General features: G+C 40.7%; 1 protein-coding gene across 3 annotated transcripts in view; it reads right to left on the bottom strand.

Moving 5' to 3' along the window:
* Nucleotides 1–19,222, bottom strand: part of MYOM1 (myomesin 1) — a 153,414-nt gene that overhangs the window by 112,017 nt on the left and 22,175 nt on the right. For all 3 annotated transcript variants that reach the window (XM_080685527.1, XM_080685528.1, XM_080685529.1), the window contains exon 3: nt 6,033–6,170. In XM_080685527.1, coding sequence (XP_080541653.1) covers nt 6,033–6,170 — 138 coding nt within the window. The remainder of the gene's footprint in view (nt 1–6,032; nt 6,171–19,222) is intronic.

The following is a 19,222-nucleotide window of genomic DNA, read 5'->3' as shown; positions in this document are numbered from 1 at the left end:
CGTAGGAGCTGCCCCCTGGTGGTCAGTGCACTCCCACAGTGGGTGTGCCACTTGGCTGACCGGGATGAGTGGCGCTCCCACAGCGAGCCAATCCCCGCAGGCCACGCCCCCACCAGTGCACGAATCCCGTGCACCAGGCCTCTTAGTGATACTATAAAATGAAATGCTGTTTGTGTGCTGTGATTCTGATACATGACTAATGTGCTTAATCTAGATTCTATAACTCATTGATGTAATGCACTGGCCAGAGCTGTTGCATGTATAAATAAGTTCTTAATTTACATGAGATCCTTATGCTTACTGAGTTTCTTTTCTAAATAATAAAGGTTTCATGTGCATATACGTGTGTGTATGTATATATGTATCCTATCTAATAAAAGAGTAATATGCAAATTAACCATCACTCCGTTACACCCACAAGCCACGCCCACAAGCCATGCCCACCAGCCAATCAGGAGCGAATATGCAAATAAATCCAACCAAGATGGCTATGGCCACAGAGAGCAGGAGGGAGGCTTGGATTTCCTTGGCAATGGAGGAAGCCAAACTTTCCGCCTGCCCTTGCTGGCCTAGGCCTCCACTCAAGGCTACAAAGTTTCAATGATAGAAGATACATAAACCCAAACAGAAATGGCGGCAGCCATGGAGCTGGAAAAAGAAGGAGGCTAGGGTTTCCCCCAGTGATGGAGGAAGCCAAGCTTTCTGCACACCCTGGCCAGCCCAGGCCTCCGCTTAAGGCTATGAAGTTTCAATGATAGAAGATACATAAACCCAAACAGAAATGGCGGCAGCCATGGAGCTGGAAAAAGAAGGAGGCTAGGGTTTCCCCCGGTGATGGAGGAAGCCAAGCTTTCTGCACACCCTGGCCAGCCCAGGCCTCGCTTAAGGCTACAAAGTTTCAATTATAGAAGATAAATAAACATAAATCAAAAAAAAAAATGGCTGCCGCCACGGAGCAAGCAGAAGGCTTGGCTCTGCTCCAGGCTACAAAGTTTCAATTGTAGAAGATAAATAAACCCCAGATACCAGGGCCTCCGCTTGGGTCGCCAGGGGGTGTGGCCAGCCTGCAAACCACCACAGGCCCCTCACCCAGGCTGACTCACGCCCCAAGGGAACCCACACCCTGATCCGGGACACCCTTTAGGGCAAACCAGCTGGCCCCCACCTGTGCACTAGGCCTCTATCCTATCTAATAAAAGAGTAATATGCAGATTGACCATCACTCCAACACATAAGATGGCTGCCCCCATGTGGTCAAAGATCCTGACCCCCATGTGGACACAAGATGGCCACCATAAGATGGCCAGCAGGGGAGGGCAGTTGGGAGGGACCAGGCCTGCAAGGGAGGGCAGTTGTGGGCGATCAGGCCAGCAGGGGAGGGTAGTTGGGAGGGACCAGGCCTGCAGGGGAGAGCAGTTGGGGGGAACCAGGCCTGCAGGGGAGGGCAGTTAGGGGTGACCAGGCCTGCAGGGGAGGGCAGTTGGGGGCGACTCAGGCCTGCAGGGTAGAGCAGTTAGGGGTGACCAGGCCTGCAGGGGAGGGCAGTTAGGAGTGACTAGGCCTGCAGGGGAGGGCAGTCAGGGGAAAACAGGCTGGCAGGGGAGCAGTTAGGCATCAATCAGGCTAGCAGGGGAGTGGTTAGGGCAGGGGTCCTCAAACTTTTTAAACAGGGGGCCAGTTCACTGTCCCTCAGACCGTTGGAGGGCCGGACTATAGTTTTAAAAAAAAACTATGAACAAATTCCTATGCGCACTGCGGGCCTGGGACGAGTCGGCTGCTAAGCAGGACAGGCAGTGGCACCCGGCGGGCCAGATAAATGTCCTCGGTGGGCCGCATGTGGCCCGCAGGCCGTAGTTTGAGAACCCCTGGGTTAGGGGGTGATCAGGCTGGCAGGCTGAAGCGGTTAGGGGCAATCAGGAAGGCAGGCAGGCGAGCAGTTGGGAGCCAGCAGTCCTGGATTGTGAGAGGGATGTCCGACTGCCCATTTAGGCCCGATCCCGGTGGGCAGTTGGGCAGTCGGACATCCCTCGAGGGGTCCCAGATTGGAGAGGGTGCAGGCTGGGCTGAGGGACACACACCTCCGTGCACGAATTTTGTGCACCGGGCCTCTAGTTTATATATATTTAATATGATGGTGTTTATTTGTACTTGAACATAGCTCTAATGAGATGCTAAAACTTGCATTTAAAGTGGCATTTATAAAAGTTACTTGTTTTTATTTATAATTGATGATAATGGCAAGTGAGTAGTAACATCCAAAAGTGCTCTGCAGTAGTTTATAATAGAATTTGTGCTGTGGTTTATTAATGTTGTCAAAAATACTTGGATTATTTTTAATATCCTTCAATACCTTTGTCATGAACCCATTAGATGTTTCAGTGAGGAAGTATATTGATTAGATTGAAGATTCTTTTGAAATTGAGTCTCCCTAGACCTCTCAAGGCAGAATTGTATATTTGCTTTTCTTACAATAATAATTAACTCAAAATTAAGCAAACACTGCCATTGTGTTTACAAGTTCCTGGCACCTGAATCTATGCAACTTGCTGAAGAACGTGAGTCAACATTTTCCCAAGTTTGAAATTTCTTATGGAATATTACTAAAATATTTGGTAGACAAAACTAGTCTACTCTGTTTCTTACTAAATTTAATAAGTTATAATTTCATTTTTAATATCTCTATTGTTCCAAATACAAATAACCCAGTCTCTACTAAGGAATTTAGTAGTATATACAGTATAATTTAGGAGGAGAAAAAGAAAAATTGAACAATTTTAGCTTAGTGTCTTGATATAATTACCCCTCCTTCTCTTCTTTTAATGAGATTGGGAATGAATTAATAACTAAATACAAAACAAACCATAATGAAAGTGGAATTCTCTATAGAGGTTAAAATACAATAGAAAGATTTGAAATGAACTTTCTAGTATGATTCAATATCTATAATAATAAAAGCATAACATGCTAATTAGACTGGACAGCCAAATGACCTTCCAGATGTCATTCCAGACATCCTTCCTGACGAAGCTGCAGTGGCAGGGGCTGAGGCAGAGGCAGTTGGGGCGATCAGGCAGGCAGGTGAGCAGTTAGGGGAGATCAGGCAGGCAGGAAAGTGGTTAGGGGTGATCAGGCAGGCAGGTAAGCAGTTAGGGACGATTAGGAAGGCAGGTGAGTGGTTAGGGGCAATCAGGCAGGCAGGTGAGCAGTTAGGGTTGATCAGGTAGTCAGGCAAGTGGTTAGGGGCAATCATGCAGGCAGGCAGAGGGGTTAGAGACAATCAGGCAGGCAGAGTGGTTAGGGACAATCAGGCAGGCAGGCAGAGTGGTTAGGGGCAATCAGACAGGTAGGCAGGTGAGCAGTTAGGAGCCAGTGGTCCTGATTGCTAGAGGGTGCAGGCCAGGCTGAGGGACCCCCCCCCCACCCCACATGAATTTCGTGCACAGGGCCTCTAGTATATATAATAATGGATTATATTCAGTGCTGGTATTGCCCTGAGTTGCGATAACTCTATGTAAAAGAACATTAATTTTAAGCTCACATTACTTCTGAGGACATGTTGGCATAGCTCTAAAGGGCAGAATAGAGTCACAGTCTCCATGCCTTTTCCATTTACAAATAAACTTAACCTCAAAAAAGCTCTAAGTATTTCACATGAGAACTCAAGTACACTTAAAAAATATTTTTGACCCAGAACAGCAAGAATATTTGCCTTTAAGTAAATATAAATGCAGGTCAGTGATAAGCCTGCTATAATCTGGGTACAATAATATGATGCTAACATGCTGACAAACATATGCTGCTACTAATTTAAAATAAATTTAAAACCTCCCTGATGCTGTGATTATCTCTGACGGTCTCAACTCAAAACCTGTGGTGACACAGAAAACTCAAAGTATGTCAGTGTAAGAAGTAGAATTTTCAAGTGCCATGCAAAGAAATTGTATTTTCCAAAAATACACATACAGTGCATGTATGTTGCATTGCCCAATGCTAGGGGGACTCTCAGCTCTTCTACCACCAGCCATGAGACTTGTAACAAGTCACTGAGCCTTGATTTTCTTTTCCAAAAATCGATATACTAATACCTCTTTAGGGCTATATTGGGGATTTAGCAAAATAGTTTCTATAAAGTATGACTCCCAGAAACCAACAGGTACTCAACAAATGTTCATTTCCTTCCCATCCTTCTCTTAGATTGCTAATACTGTCAACATATTATGAAGTATTATTTTCAAAACAGTAATAAATATAGGAGATGACTCCATTTAAAAAATAAAGGAGAATTGGAAATAAAACCTGTAAGATCTATTTTTAATTCACATTTTCTTTTATCACAGTTTATTTTATAAATGATTTGAGACTGGCCTTGAAGACACAAAATGTTTGGTGGGAGAAGACAGTGGAAAGCTTCATTTCATGCCACACAGGTGGAGAAGCATGCCATGAAGGTTAATGCTAGGTTGATGGTTTTAAAATAATTTTTTAGAACAGTGAGGACAGAAACAAAAAGTAAAATATTTCACTCCTCTCCCCTGCCCATCTCCTATAACAAATGTGAGTACATATTACACTAACTGTGAAGATTCTAAGTCTGGGCAGGCATACTTAGTAATATAAGCATGTTTCTCTGGAGAGTTCATTTAAAAATCAGATATCAAAAAATCAAAGATATCAAGTAAAAGGCTAAAAATAGAATATTATTTATTCCCTTACCTTCCTAATCGACATTATGACATTAGCCTCTGAAACGATTCAGAAAGGAGCCATCAGAGAGCAGGGGGAAGAAAAACACGGGAAAACAAAAATCATAACTACATTATTGCCTACTGAATTTCCTGACAGCATTTTCCTGAGAGAATGACCTCATTTTGAGTATCACCTTAACTCTGTTAATAGTCCTCCATTCAAAGGAAAATCAACAGGGGAAAGCTCATAAAGTTCCCCTTAAATTTTAATTTGGTGTTTCAGACAAGTTTCCTTTCAAGATTCCTTTGGATATTATTATCATTCAAAAAACATGTTTATATTATAAACACAGAAATTTGGCATTACTCAGACTGTGATTCAGTGATTATTTTGTTTGATATTTACCTCAAATAATCTATTCTACATTCAACAAATATAAGCCAAGCATCAAATTATAATGTAATTCTTTTCCTTGGTCTATGTTTTCTAACATTTTTCCTCCTAATGAATAATAATTAAAACCACACAGGCAACCAAGATATTTTTCATTTACCTAAACGTATCATTTTATTTTGTTTTTTAGTTCATCCAACATCTTAGAGTTTTGAATCTTTCTTTCACTTTATAGTGACTAGATATAGTATTTAATCACTAGCATCCAGCACTCTCTTTCTAATTTCAACTAGTTACATAAGTAGAATTAAGTTACTGCCTGGCTGGTGTGGCTCGATAGTTGAGCTTCAATTCCAGGTCAGGGCACATGCCAGGGTTGTGGGCTCCAACCCCAGTGTGGGGTGTGCAGGAGGCAGCCAATTGGTGATTCTCTCTCATCATTAATATTTTTTTTATCTCTCCCTCTCCCTTCCTTTTAGAAATCAGTTTTTTTTAATATATTTTATTGATTTTTTACAGAGAGGAAGGAAGAGGGATAGAGAGTTAGAAACGTAAATGAGAGAGAAACACTGATCAGCTGCCTCCTGCACACCCCCTACTGGGGTTGTGCCCACAACCGAGGTACATGCCCTTGACCGGAATCAAACCTGGGACCTTTCAGTCCGCAGGCCAATGCTCTATCAACTGAGCCAAACCGGTTAGGGCATAGAAATCAGTTTTTGGTTTTTTTTTAAGTTCCTGATCATTCTCTTTTCTCACGTAGCCATCCTATGTGATGGCAAAGACTTTAACAATGAACACATCTCCCTCTACATAGAGTTCCAAGGTTCTTCAGACCTTTCTCAATAGTATATAGTAAATGCTCAATAAATGGTAGCTGCTATTATTATTATTACTTGACATTTACTCTCCACTTTATTATAATCAAGGCCAGGAACAGAATGCATACTCACCGTCCTGAGAAAATGGGTACCATATAGTCACTTGGCAAGTTTTCCTTCTCCCCAGAGAGAAGGCTCTTCTTGGCTCTCTTTGTTTGGGGGCTCAACTTGGATGAATAATCTTCTAACATCAGACTGGAATCTGTAAATCTGAAACAAAAGCCCTAATATCAGACAATAGCAAAAAAATGTCTTTAAAATATTCAAAATACTTATAAAATAAGGTTTTAACTGGGGGGGGGGGGGGGGGGGCGTGTCACAGAATCCTAGATCTCTAACGTTATAATTATCTTTTATCTTTAGAACTAAAGTGAATGAGAAAGCCCTCTAGACCAGTGGTTCTCAACCTTTCTAATGCCGCGACCCTTTAATACAGTTCCTCATGTTGTGGTGACCCCCAACCATAAAATTATTTTCGTTGCTACTTCATAACTGTAATTTTGCTACTGTTATGAATCGTAATGTAAATATCTGTGTTTTCCGATGGTCTTAGGCGACCCACAGGTTGAGAACCGCTGCTGTAGAGCTTAAGACCATTGGAAAACACAGATATTTACATTACGATTCATTAACAGTAGCAAATTACAGTTATGAAGTAGCAACGAAAATAATTTTATGGTTGGGGGTCACCACAACATGAGGAACTGTATTAAAGGGTCGCGGCATTAGAAAGGTTGAGAACCACTGCTCTAGACAGACATAAGAGAAAAATAGTCCTACAGAAATTTCATGGCTTTCCCCCCTAAGTTTCAAGGGAAAACAGCAGTGGTTTGCCAGAGGCTAAAGCAAACAGCAATTAGCATAAAAGTATGTAAGAGACATTGGAAGACCAATGGACTATGATATTCAGCAGAGCTGAATATCAGCACAAGACTGCCCTGCTGTGACTGCAATGGCTCCAGGTGATTTCCTGACCTGATAATCCTTACATTGTTTACCAAACTTTACCTTTGATCTGCCTGTAAGCATTGCTAAAGGGCAAATGTGTATTCAAAGTAAATAAAAGGAGAGGGGCCCTGACCAGTTTGGCTCAGTGGATACAGCACTGGCCTGCGGACTGAAGGGTCCCAGGTTCGATTCTGGTCAAGGGCATGTACCTTGGTTGCGGGCAGGTCCCCAGTGGGGGGTGTGCAGGAGGCAGCTGATGGATGTTTCTCTCTCATCGATGTTTCTAACTCTCTCTCCCTCTCCCTTCCTCTCTGTAAAAAATCAATAAAAATATATTTAAAAAAAAAAAAAAAAAAAGCAGAGCGAACCGGTCTCAGTGTGCCTCTTCATGAAAGAGGTTTCCACCTGGCCCCCCGATGCCTTCCAAAATTCAATTTCTTATATAGCGTTTTCATTTGTGCATCGGCCCCTCCTGCAGACCCCGAACCCTGCCATGCAGGTCGCGGCAGTGCTTTTGTAATAGTTCCAAATACTCTTTGCTGTTAAGTTAATGTTCACAATTTAGGCAGTCTATATACTAGTATATATATAAATGGTTTGTATATACTGTGCATCCAAATCTTTTGGGGGGTTAAAAAATGCAAAATATTCTGGATAGGGATCCCAGGCAATTCAGATGCAGGGCCTTCAGGCAGATGAGTTGGGAACACTTCTCAACTCATTCTATAAGGCCACTATTACCTAATATAAAAACTGAAGAAAGTGCCCTAGCCAGGTAGCTTAGTTGGTTAGGGCATAGTCCCGATATGCCAAAGTTGCAGGTTTGATATTCAGTCAGGGCACTTACAAGAAGCAATCAATGGATTCATAAATAAATGGAACAACAAATCAATATTTCTCTCTTTCTCCCTTCCTCTCTCTCTCTCAATTTTTAAAAAACAAACATTTGAAAAAATTTTTAAACTAAGACCAATGTTACTCATGAACATAGAGGTTAAAATCCTTTAAAAATTTTTGGCAAACTAAATCCAGCAACATGTAAAACCAAGTGGAGTTTATCCCAGGAGTGCAAGGTTTATTTAGCATTTGAAAAATCAATTAGTATAATAGAATAAAAAACAGAAACCACATTATCAATTAATAGATGCAGAAAAAATACTAGGCAAAATTCAGTATTCATTCATTTGGAAAACTTCTGCCAAAATAGGAATAGAACGAAACTTCTTCAACCAGATTGAGGCCATCTATAAAAAATTTATAGCTAATATCATATCTAATAGTAAACACTAAATGCTTTCCTCCTAAAGTTAGAAACAAGGCTATAATATTGTTCTTGCCACTTCTATTCAACATTTTGTTGGCGCTTCTAGCCAATGCAATTTGTCTAAAAAGAATGTACATTGCAAGGATAGGCATATAGTTCAATGGAACAGAATTGAGAGTCCAGAAATAAACCATTACATTCATGGTCAATTGATTTTTGACAAAGGTGCTAAGGAATTTAATGAATAAAAAGGATAGTCTTTTCAACAAATGGTGCTGAGACTATTGTATATCCATTTGTCAAAGGATGAATTTATAATTTTACTCAACATCACACACAAAAAATAATTCATAATAGATTATATTTTTAAATATAAAAGCTAAAATTACAAAACTCTTAGAAGATAAGAGGAACTCTTTATGGTGTTGAGTTAGCTAAAGTGTTCTTAGATATAATACCAGAAGCATGATTCAAAAAGAAAAATTGGAGAATTGAACTTTATTGAAATTAAAAATGCTGGTCTTTGAAAGACACTGATGAGAGAAAGAAAAGACAAGACACAGAATAAAAAAAATATTTGTAAACTAGACTCCTCATACATTGTTTTGGGAATGTCAAATGGTATAACTATTTTGGAAAATAATGGCGTAGCTCCTTATAAAGTTGACCATAAACTTAGCATCCAAACCAGCTGATACTTTAGAAAGTAGAGTAATAAGTTGACTTCAAATGTTATGGAACAATAGACTTTCGGATTGTGTTATATGTTAGAGTACCACTGAAATTTTCAGGTTTTATTTTTGAACTTTCTACAGCAATTTCATTTTTCAACAGAAAGTTATTCGGCGTTCACTGTGTGAAAAATTCTGTGCTGTGCTTAACACTGGGATGGGAGGGAGATATGAAGATAAATACCCTTGTTTTCTGAGAGCTTTATATCTAGTAGGGGAGTAAATACTACCAGCCCTGGCAGGTTGTATTATGTCAATAGAAAAAGGATGGAAGGACAGAAGAAGGCGGGTAGATAAGCAGAAAGACAAATGCAAACAAAATTAGAATTCACAGGCTTACAGAGAATTTCTGTCTGGGCTTATCAGGGAATCCTTTGTAAAAAGCTGGGCACTGAAAGATGGGTAAGACATCCCAGAATCAGCTGTATGTAAAAAAGCTTAAAAATTAAAGCTTAATTTTGACTGCTGAATTATCTATGTTTTGCCATTAAACTTTACTGAGTGGCCATTAAAGAGCTGAACTCGTTTTTATTATTCTAAAAATTTCCCTTTAAAACTAAAATCTTTATATACATTTACAGCTTAGTACTGTTGCTTATAAACAAAATGCTCAGCTGTTTACCAAAGGAGAAAGAAGCAGTGGTCTCAGTGAGCCATGGGACAGCTTCTCAAGAGTGCCCTTCTTGGCTATCATTGCTCAGGATTTCTGGTATCTGAAGTTCCATTTGTTTCACCTTCAAAACCTCCAGGAGGGTCAGGAACAAGCACTTGAAGTTCACATTCTGTTTTCTCATGTCAACTTTTCTATCAACCACATTTCCTCCTCTTGAAAGAAAATACTTCCTTTAGGCTTTTGTGAAAAAGTTATTTTGGATATACTTTTGAATTAGAGCAGTTTTGTTCTATGCTGTTCCTTTGATATTGGCATCATGTCAGCCTCAATACTTTCTATTGACCTTTCATTCTCTGGTTTCCCAATATGGACACTTATATAGGTCTCAGGAGAACATCAAAGATAGTAGACATGTAGGATACCGAAAAGAGCCCATCTTGTGTTAATACACTTTGCAGAAAACGTATCTTGTAAGTTATAAGCATGAATTTATTTTTATTTTTTAAAATACATTTTTATTGATTTCAGAGAGGAAGGGAGGGGAGAGAGATAGAAACATCAATGATTAGAGAAAATCATTGATTGGCAGCCTCCTGCATGCCCCCTACTGTGGATTGAGCCTGCAAACCCAGGCATGTGCCCGGACCTAGAATTGAACCATGACCTCCTGGTTCATAGGTTGATGCTCAACCACTGAGCAACACCAGCTGGGCAAGCATGAATTTAGTTTGACCAACATCACCCTTGAAATTTACTGACATGTAGTGTCATAATAAATAAGTATCCCTTTGCTTTTTGTTTTTATTTTTTGCATTATTTACCATACACTTAGCTTCCCCCCCCCCCCCTTTTTTCATTTCAATCTCATGGCCATAAAAATCTCACTCTTAGTTTAAAAAATTTTTTTAGCTAAGATCTCCCAACTTGAGGGACAATCTTTTTCCTTATTTTACAGATGAAGAAACGAAGAGGTTAAAAATATATATAACTATAGTTTTTTCTTGTATTTATTGCTTTTTTATTATTTAAATTTCCACAGAGAAGTAATATTAAACTCTTCTTTTCAGTAACTCTTCTCAGCTTATCTAAAAGCAAATACCATGAGGGTCTGAAACACTTCTCACCCTGAATGTAGAACAATCATGTGTTCCAGAAAGGGTAGGTGGGTAAAACACTGAAAGATTTAAATTTTTTATGGTTCTTATCTACATACACTATTCAGTTTTTATCTGTTTCTGACTATTTAAGAAATTAATTTAACTAGACTAGCTTACGACCTATTTTTAAGCAGAAGTGGAAGAATTTACTTCATATTTCCTAGAAATCATATTACGCAGGACACTTGACAATGGTGGCAGAAGATGCCTTATGGAGTCTTAAGTCTGCAGACTAAACATTGTCCAGGGCTTATAAAGGTTAGTCTTATTAACTTATTTACAAAGCAGCCCAGAAACCCACATCCTACTCCACTTTGGGGATGGTCCCTGTGGTTTACTAGACATTTTATGAAAGTTACCTTCCTCATTTGAGGTGCTCCTGATTTCTCTTGTTTCATTTAGAAAGGCTGCTGTGGAAAAGGTCAGACCTGTTGCAATGGATCCTTTAACCTTCCAGAACCCTGAGATCTCTGCAGCGAAGCTCAGTTACACCCAACTGCGTGGCAGAGCTAACAGTGAACACAGCTAACATTTCACCTCCAAGCTCTGGGAGGTAACGGCTTTGTCCTTCCTCTACCTTTAGCTGACTCATTCCATTCCTACTCTATTAAAGGACATGCTTTCCTTCTGACAGCATAACTCACCTGCCTATGGAAGATTAATGTCATTCTGAGAGTTTGTTGTATCATCTAAACTTGAGTTTTACCTGCAAATAGTATTTGCACAGGAAGCAGAGAATGAATCACGTCTTTCTGGGCCTCAGTTAAAATGCCTATAAAAGGAGGGGTTTGATTTAGGTGAACTTTTGGGTCTCTTCCTGCTTTAACATTCCACAGTCCTATTCACCTACAAATTGCTGATTATATGAAACTGGTATCACCAGAAGTGAGACTCTTTTTCTGCCAGCGAGCTGCACATTTATAGCAGTGAGACTGGAGGCAGGAGACTGGTGCCTGGTGAGAGCTCCTCTCCTGGAACTCAGGTTTATCTTTGGGATTCAGAACATAACTTAACTGCCTTTTAAAGAACTAAGTGGCTTTTCTGCTTGCATTAGATTTTCCTCTGACCTTCTCCTACTCAATAGGAAGCAATGCGACTTGTCAATTTCTTGTTACTTAAATTCTGGAAGACAAATCCCAGAATGTTGTACAGTAAGTCCTCACTGAACGTCTTCAATAGGTCCTTGGAAACTGCAACTTTAAGTGAAAGAGTGTATAATAAAATCAATTTTACCTTAGGTTAATTGATATAGATAAGAATTATATATAATTCTTATATTCCTACAGCATATTTTTGGTCACAAAAACATCACTAAACTTCTAAATAAAGACTCAAACACTTCTAATATTAAGTACTGAAATAAATGTGAGCTATACAGACATTTAAGAAAGATTAATAAAAACAAGTAAGATAATGATTTTCTAACATCCATATCCTAGAACAGGGCCATGGGTGGCCAAAGCCTCTCCTGGTAGCTCAGGGTGCAAGGTGAGAACCCACCCTGGACGGAATGCCCTTCCATTGCAAGAAGTACCCACACCTACACTCACTCAGACTGAGACAATAGAGACAAGCCAACTCACTGCACGTGCACATCTTTGGGAAGTGGGAGAAAACTGGAATACTTGGAGAAAACCCACACATACGTGGGGAGAACTCCACACAGTCAGTAGCTTCGACTGAGAATCAATTTATTTTTCCTCGTCAACATTATAACAAAATGACAATGAATGAAACAACATTATTTGAGGACCTGTTGTATTGATTATTCACCCAAAATATAACATTTTTAAGCAGAAATGAAAGTGTTATATTGGGATAGGGTGCAGGCTACAATACCCAATATACAATATATATTTTTCCTTATGTATAGCTAGAGGCCTGGTACACAAATTTGTGCACTGGTGGGGTCTCTTGGCCTGGCCTGCTCCCTCTCGCAATCCGGGACCCCTCAGGGGATGTCGGAGAGCCAGTTTCAGCCTGATTCCCGTAGGCCAGGCCAAGGGACCCCACCAGTGTACAACTGAGGCTGGGGAGGGACTGCAGGAGTTCTCCAGGGCGTGTCTGGCCTGTCTCACCCAGTCCCAATCAGCCGGACCCCAGCAGCAAGCTAACCTACCGGTCAGAGTGTCTGCCCCCTGGTGGTCAGTGCACGTAATAGCAACTGATCGAACGGTCAAAAGAACAGACACTTAGCATATTAGGCTTTTATTATATAGGATAATAATACTTTTACTTATAGAAGAGGCTATATGACTATTTTTAGAATACAAAACCATGATACAATAGCAGCTTTCAAGCAAACTTATCCTATATAATAAAAGGCTAATATGCAAATCAATCAAACAGCTGAACTACCAGTCGCTATGACACATACTGACCACCAGGGGGCAGACGTTCAACACAGGAGCTGCCCCCTGGTGGTCAGTGTGCTCCCATGGGGGAGCGCCATGAGTGCAGCGGCGATGGCGGGAGCCTCTCCCGCCTCCGCGGCAGCACTGAGGATATCCGACTGACAGCTTAGCTGTCAGTCAGACATCCCCTGAGGGCTCCCGGACTGCAAGAGGGCACAGGCCGGCTGAGGGACCTCCTCCCCCCCACCAGCACAAATTTCATGCACAGAGCCTCTAGTTTCCCATAAGAGTCTATTGGTTCAGTAGTTTTACATAATTCAGATTCAGCCACTTAAATCTACAGACGGGTTTTAATCTCTATACAATTATGATCATTTCATGTGTTTTTCTTACTAAGTACCATAAAAATCAGTAACAACAAAACAAGGTACCTCATTGGAATCTTCAGAATGGAGAATAAACAAATGGTTTTATCATCATCATACTGCTAGATAGTCTCAAAAGATCGACTGTATACAGAACATCTAGTGGATCTTTTCACAGCCTCAAACTCCATGGGAACTTAAGAGAACTTAAGAGCTTAAGGGAACATAAAGCTCTGTGAAAAATCTGATGGAATTTAGAATTTGGCTAAAACTAATAGATCCAAACACATGACCACTGATCACAGCCTTTTTTATTATGCATCACCAGCTCTTGCCTGGACTATAGCACTAGCCTCCTAACTGGCTGACCTGCCTCTGCTGTGTCCCATAGTTTGTTCTCCACACAATAGTCATAGTGATCCCAATACAACTTAAGTCAGATCATGTCACTCTCCTGCTCAAAACTCTGCCCCAGGCCCCTTTAACTCAGAATAAAGCCTTTACAATGGCCCACAAGGGCCTACATGATTGGCCCTGCTCCACCCATGACCTTTCGGTCATCTTTCCATCTATTCTCTCCCACATTCCTCTATTCCCTTACTGTTTTGTTTTTTGGGTTTTTTAATATCTTTATTGATTTTAGAGAGGAAAGTAGAGGGAAAGAGAGATAGAAACAATCAATGATGAGGGAGAATCATTCTTTGGCTGCCTCCTGCATGTCCCCTACTGGGGATCAAGCCCGCAACCTAGGCATGTGCACTTGACTGGAATCGAACCCAGGGCCCTCCAGTCTGCAGGCTCCATCCACTGAACCAAACCAGCCAGGGCTCTCTCACTGGTATTGATGCTGTTCCTTGCTGTAAGGCCTGCAGTGGCTGTTCCTGATGCCTGGCATTCCTTTCCCCCAGATAAACTCACAGCGATATCCATTAGCTACTTTCTGACATAGCTTGGATATCACAACACCAAACCACCCTATTGAAAATTGCAACCTGTACCCTACATCACCTACCTGATATCTCTTACCCTACTGTATTTTTATTGCTTTCATAACATTTATTACTTTCTAGCATAATATAAAATATAATGCCTTTTAAAATTACATTTATTGTCTATGGCCTATCTCTTCATACTAGAATATATGCTCCATAAGGGTGGGAATTTTTGCCAGTTTTGTTCAGTAATTTATTCTGAGCACCTAGAGTAGTGCTTAGCACATAGGAGGCACTGGGCAAATATTTATTGATGGAATAAACAACAATAGCTAAAGCTCATTGAGTATTCTCCATGTGACAGCAATTACACTAAACACTATGTATGATTACTTCTTTAAGATCTCCCAACTTGAGGAAAAATCTTTTTCCTCATTTTACCGATGAAGAAACTGAGAGGTTAAATAGCTTATCCAAAGTCATATGCCTAATTGCAAATACAGTTGACCCCCGTTATCCAAGGAAGTACATTCCAAGATGCCTAGTACCTGCCTGAACCACAAATAGTAACAAACTCTATGTACTATACTGCACTAGGTTTTTTTTAATATACACATAACTTTTCACTTAAAGGAAACAGTTCCCAGCTTCTCTTTGGCATATCTGAATTGCCAGCATCACTACTACTTTTGCAGTTTGGGGCCATTATTAAGTAAAATAAAGGTTACTTGAACACAACTATGTACAACACCAGACAGTCAGTTTGATAACCAGACAGCCACTAAGTGACTAACAGGCAGGTATTATATACTATACAGTGTGGATACACAGACAAAGGAATGATTCACATTTTGGATAGGATAGTGCAGGAAAGTGTGAGATTTCATCACGATACTCAGCATGGCATGCAATTTAAAACTTATGAATTGTTGAGAAGGAAGATGGTGGCATAGGTAAACACCTGTACTCACCACCTCCCACAACCACATCAAAATTACAACTAAAATACAGAACAACCATCATCCAGAACCGCTGGGAAGCTGGCTGAATGGAAGTCCTACAACTAGAGGAGTAAAGAAGAAAGCACACTGAGACTGGGAGGAGGTGCGGAGGTGCGGAACAGGCTGGTCCCGCACCCACGTGGGCCGCTTTTTTAATCGGGAGGGAGATGGTCTCTGTGGAAGCCACCCAAAGGAGCAAGGGGTCCCAGCCCCACACCAGACCCCCAGCCCAGGGTCCCAGAGCTGGAAAAGAAGTCCCTATGGGCAGTAAGAACTACGGGCTATAAAAACCAGTGCAGATTGGGGCTCAGTGACATAAAAGCTGCTGGAGACCCAGCTGTTGCTCTTAAAAGGCCGGCACCATGAACTGAACTTACAAGGTCCTGCTCCCTCTGAGCTCCAGCACCAGGACGAGGCTCTGGGAAACACAGACACATACGAGGAGGAACTAGATTGTCTGGCATTGGGGCAGGAACTCAGGGGAGGCTTTCTCCAAGAAGGAGGTGCTCACAGGGATCATTGTTCCTATGCTGGGACCTTCCTGGTTGCAGAGCTGACTGGCAGCCATTTCTGTTTGCTCTGCTCTGGTGATTCTCTAAGACCCTGCCTCATCCAATTTATAACACCACACAAGCTCTGTGCAGTGGCTTTTGAATATGAATGGCCTGTCCTTGCTCAGGCTAAAATCTCTCAAAACAAGTTGCAGCTGGGTCTGAGAGCCCCAAACCTATCAATAAAAGGCCCAAGACCCGGCACCAGCACCTTACTTCATAGCTGGGCCTCATCTGGGCACTTCCAAACCTGATACAAAGAGGAGGAATTTGCAGATTTCTCTGTAGCTCCTGCTGGGCGGCCCCAGGCAGTGGCTGACTTTGCACCTCCCTGGACACCCAAGAGCCAGTCGACCCAGTGGTCAGTGTTAGACCATACCAGATTACAACTCTACACATCCATAAGCGACACACTCAAGGGGCAGACTCAGTGAGCACCAAAGCCCCACTGAAGCAAGTCCTGCTCCATAGGAGTGTCTCCTGCACAGCAGCTCTCTCACTGTAGTCACAGCTGGTCCTCACAGCCAATTGACCTGGAGGTCAATTCCTCCCAGCGATACCAACAGCAATCAAGTCTCAACTACATCAAGACTGTACTCACAGCCCACAAAGGGGTGCACCTAGAGCTCCCAGTTCAGGTGACTGGGGAGGCTGAGCCACTGGGCCCTTTAGAACACGTACTACACAAGGCCACTCTATCAACTCAAGGAGACATAACATCTCTACCCAATACATAGGAACAAACACAGGAAAGCAGCCAAATTGTGGAGACAAAGAAACAGGTCACAAATGAAAGAAATGGAAGAAAGCAAACTATTGGATATAGAGTTCAAAACCACGGTTTTAAGGTTACTCAAGAATCTTCAAGAATCTTCAAGAATCCTCCAAAAAAAAAAAAAAAATGGAAAAAGACCAGTCAAAAATTAAGCATACACTGACTGAGAAATAAAGAATAATATACAGGGATTCAACAGTAGAGAAGAGGATTCTGATAATCAAATCAACGATTTGAAATATGGGGAAGAAAAAAATACCCAACCAGAAGAGCAAAAAGAATCCAAAAATATAAAGGTAGTATAAGCAGCCTCTGGGACAACTTCAAGTGTACCAATATTTGCATTATGAGGGTGCCAGAAGAGAGAGAGAGCAAGATATTGAAAACTTATGTGAAGAAATAATGACAGAAAACTTCCCCCACCTGGTGAAAGAAAAAGACTTACAAGTCCAGGAAGCACAAAGAATCCCAAACAAGAGGAACCCAAAGAGGACCACACCAAGACACATCATAATTAAAATGCCAAGGGCTAAAGACAAAGAGAAAAACTTAAAAGCAGCAAGGGAAAAGCAATTAGTTACCTACAAGGGCATGCCCATACGACTGTCAGCTGATTTCTCAAAAGAAACTATGCAGTCTAGAAGGGAATGGCAAGAAATATTCAAAGTGATGAATAGCAAGAACTTACAACCAAGATTACTCTACCCAGCAAAGCTATCATTTAGAATTGAAGGTCAGATAAAGAGCTTCACAGACAAGAGAAAGCTAAAGGAGTTCATCATCACCAAACCAGTATTATATGAAATGTTGAAGGGTATTCTTTAAGAAGAGGAAGAAGAAAAAAAAGGAAAAGATAAAAAAAAAAAAAGAACAACAAAATGGCACAAATACATACCTATCAGCAATTGAATCTAAAAATCAAAATAAATGAATAAGAAATCTAATGAACAGAATAAACTGGTGAATAAAATAGAATCAGAGGCATGGAAATGGAACAGATTGATGATTCTCAGAAGGAAGGGAGATGGGGGGGGACGGGAAGAGATTAAACAAAGATCTTATATGCATATATGCATTACCTATGGACACAGACAATAGGGTGGTGAAGGCCTGGGGCACGGCAGGAACTGGGTGGAGGGGAGCAATGAGGGTAAAAAAGAGGAACATCTGTAATAATCTCAAAAATAAAAATTTTTTAAAGAGAAAGAAAGAAAAAAATAAAATAAAACTTATGAATTGTTTATTTCTGAAATTTTCTATTTAATATTTTTGGATGGGGGTTGACTACGGGTAACTGAAACTGTGGAAAGCAAAACTGATGATAAGGGAGGACTACTGTATACATGGGCCTGTTGACCTCAAAGATTATGTACTTCCCAATATAACATCTAGAAATGGATATGTAGAAAATGGACACTAAACTGATACCAATCGCTGAAATCAAGACACAAAAATGTCCACAAGGCAGTGGATTTCTTTGGTAACATCTTTTTAAACTCCATTGCAGTGGGAGATAAAGCAAGTTTTCAGGCCCCTCTCAGACCTTACCATTATCAGATCCACCTATAAAAGGTAGGTGTTTCTGTGTTTAGTGGTCTCTATTTTTAGCACTGGTATCTTGTGTCTGAATTAGAATCAGTTTGAGCATTAGCATGTTTTTTGCAAACTCTAGTAATTCCAAAAGAGATTATCAGGGCAATAACAGAGGGAGCTGATTAGCAGGACATGAGTATAGATAAGGGGCACAATTTAAAGTTAGGCAGTTCCCTGGACAAGTCACTGAGGCCTCAATTTTCTCATCCCTGAACTGGTACCTACCAGAGTCCCTTGTGAGTCTCTATGTATGATTCTAAGTGACAAGTTAAAGAATCGGTAAGGTTCCAGGCTTGGCATTAATAAATGCCCTAGGATTTTTTGTCTTAGAATTTGTGCCTTTCTGTCTATTGTTCCCTGCTCGAAATCTTGGTTATTTTGGTGTTTAATGGCTTCTCCAGGAAAAGGGCAAATAAAGAAGTATAACAAAAACCTATATATTGATGGTTCAAGAAAAATCTGGTGGCAGTGTGGTCAAGGGGGGTTGCTGACCATTAACTGGCATCATGTTCCCATGGAAAGGGGTGGGGAACGTTCCTAGAGGGGGTCAAATTGCTGTTCCATCCCTTCTTAGTGTAAGGAAGGTCATTTAATCTTTTTGGTCTCTAATTTTCTCTTTTGTAAAGTAAGGATAAGAATTTCTACTTCTCAGGGCTAATATAAAGATATAGTGGTACAGAGGATGCTATGTTAATTACATTATATGGACTGAATTTTAATTTGTTTAGAATCAGACAATTAAATGTCTACCATTACCACAGAGGGTTGAGACATCCCTAAATCCTTCTATCATCTAAGAACTGTGCTATGTGGGGGCAGGTCAATGGGGGGGAAAAAAACTAGACATATGTACTACTATTTGTAATACTTCAAACAATTAAAAATAAAATAAAATAAAATAAAAAAATAAGAACTGTGCTATGTTGTTACTGGTTTTTTTAAGTTATTCATTCCTACTTATCAAGAATAACAAAATAT

The sequence above is a fragment of the Plecotus auritus genome (assembly GCF_963455305.1).
Source record: "Plecotus auritus genome assembly, chromosome: 8".
Lineage (NCBI taxonomy): Eukaryota > Metazoa > Chordata > Mammalia > Chiroptera > Vespertilionidae > Plecotus > Plecotus auritus.
Note: the sequence above shows the minus strand (reverse complement) of the source record. Positions and strands in the feature narration are given on the sequence as shown.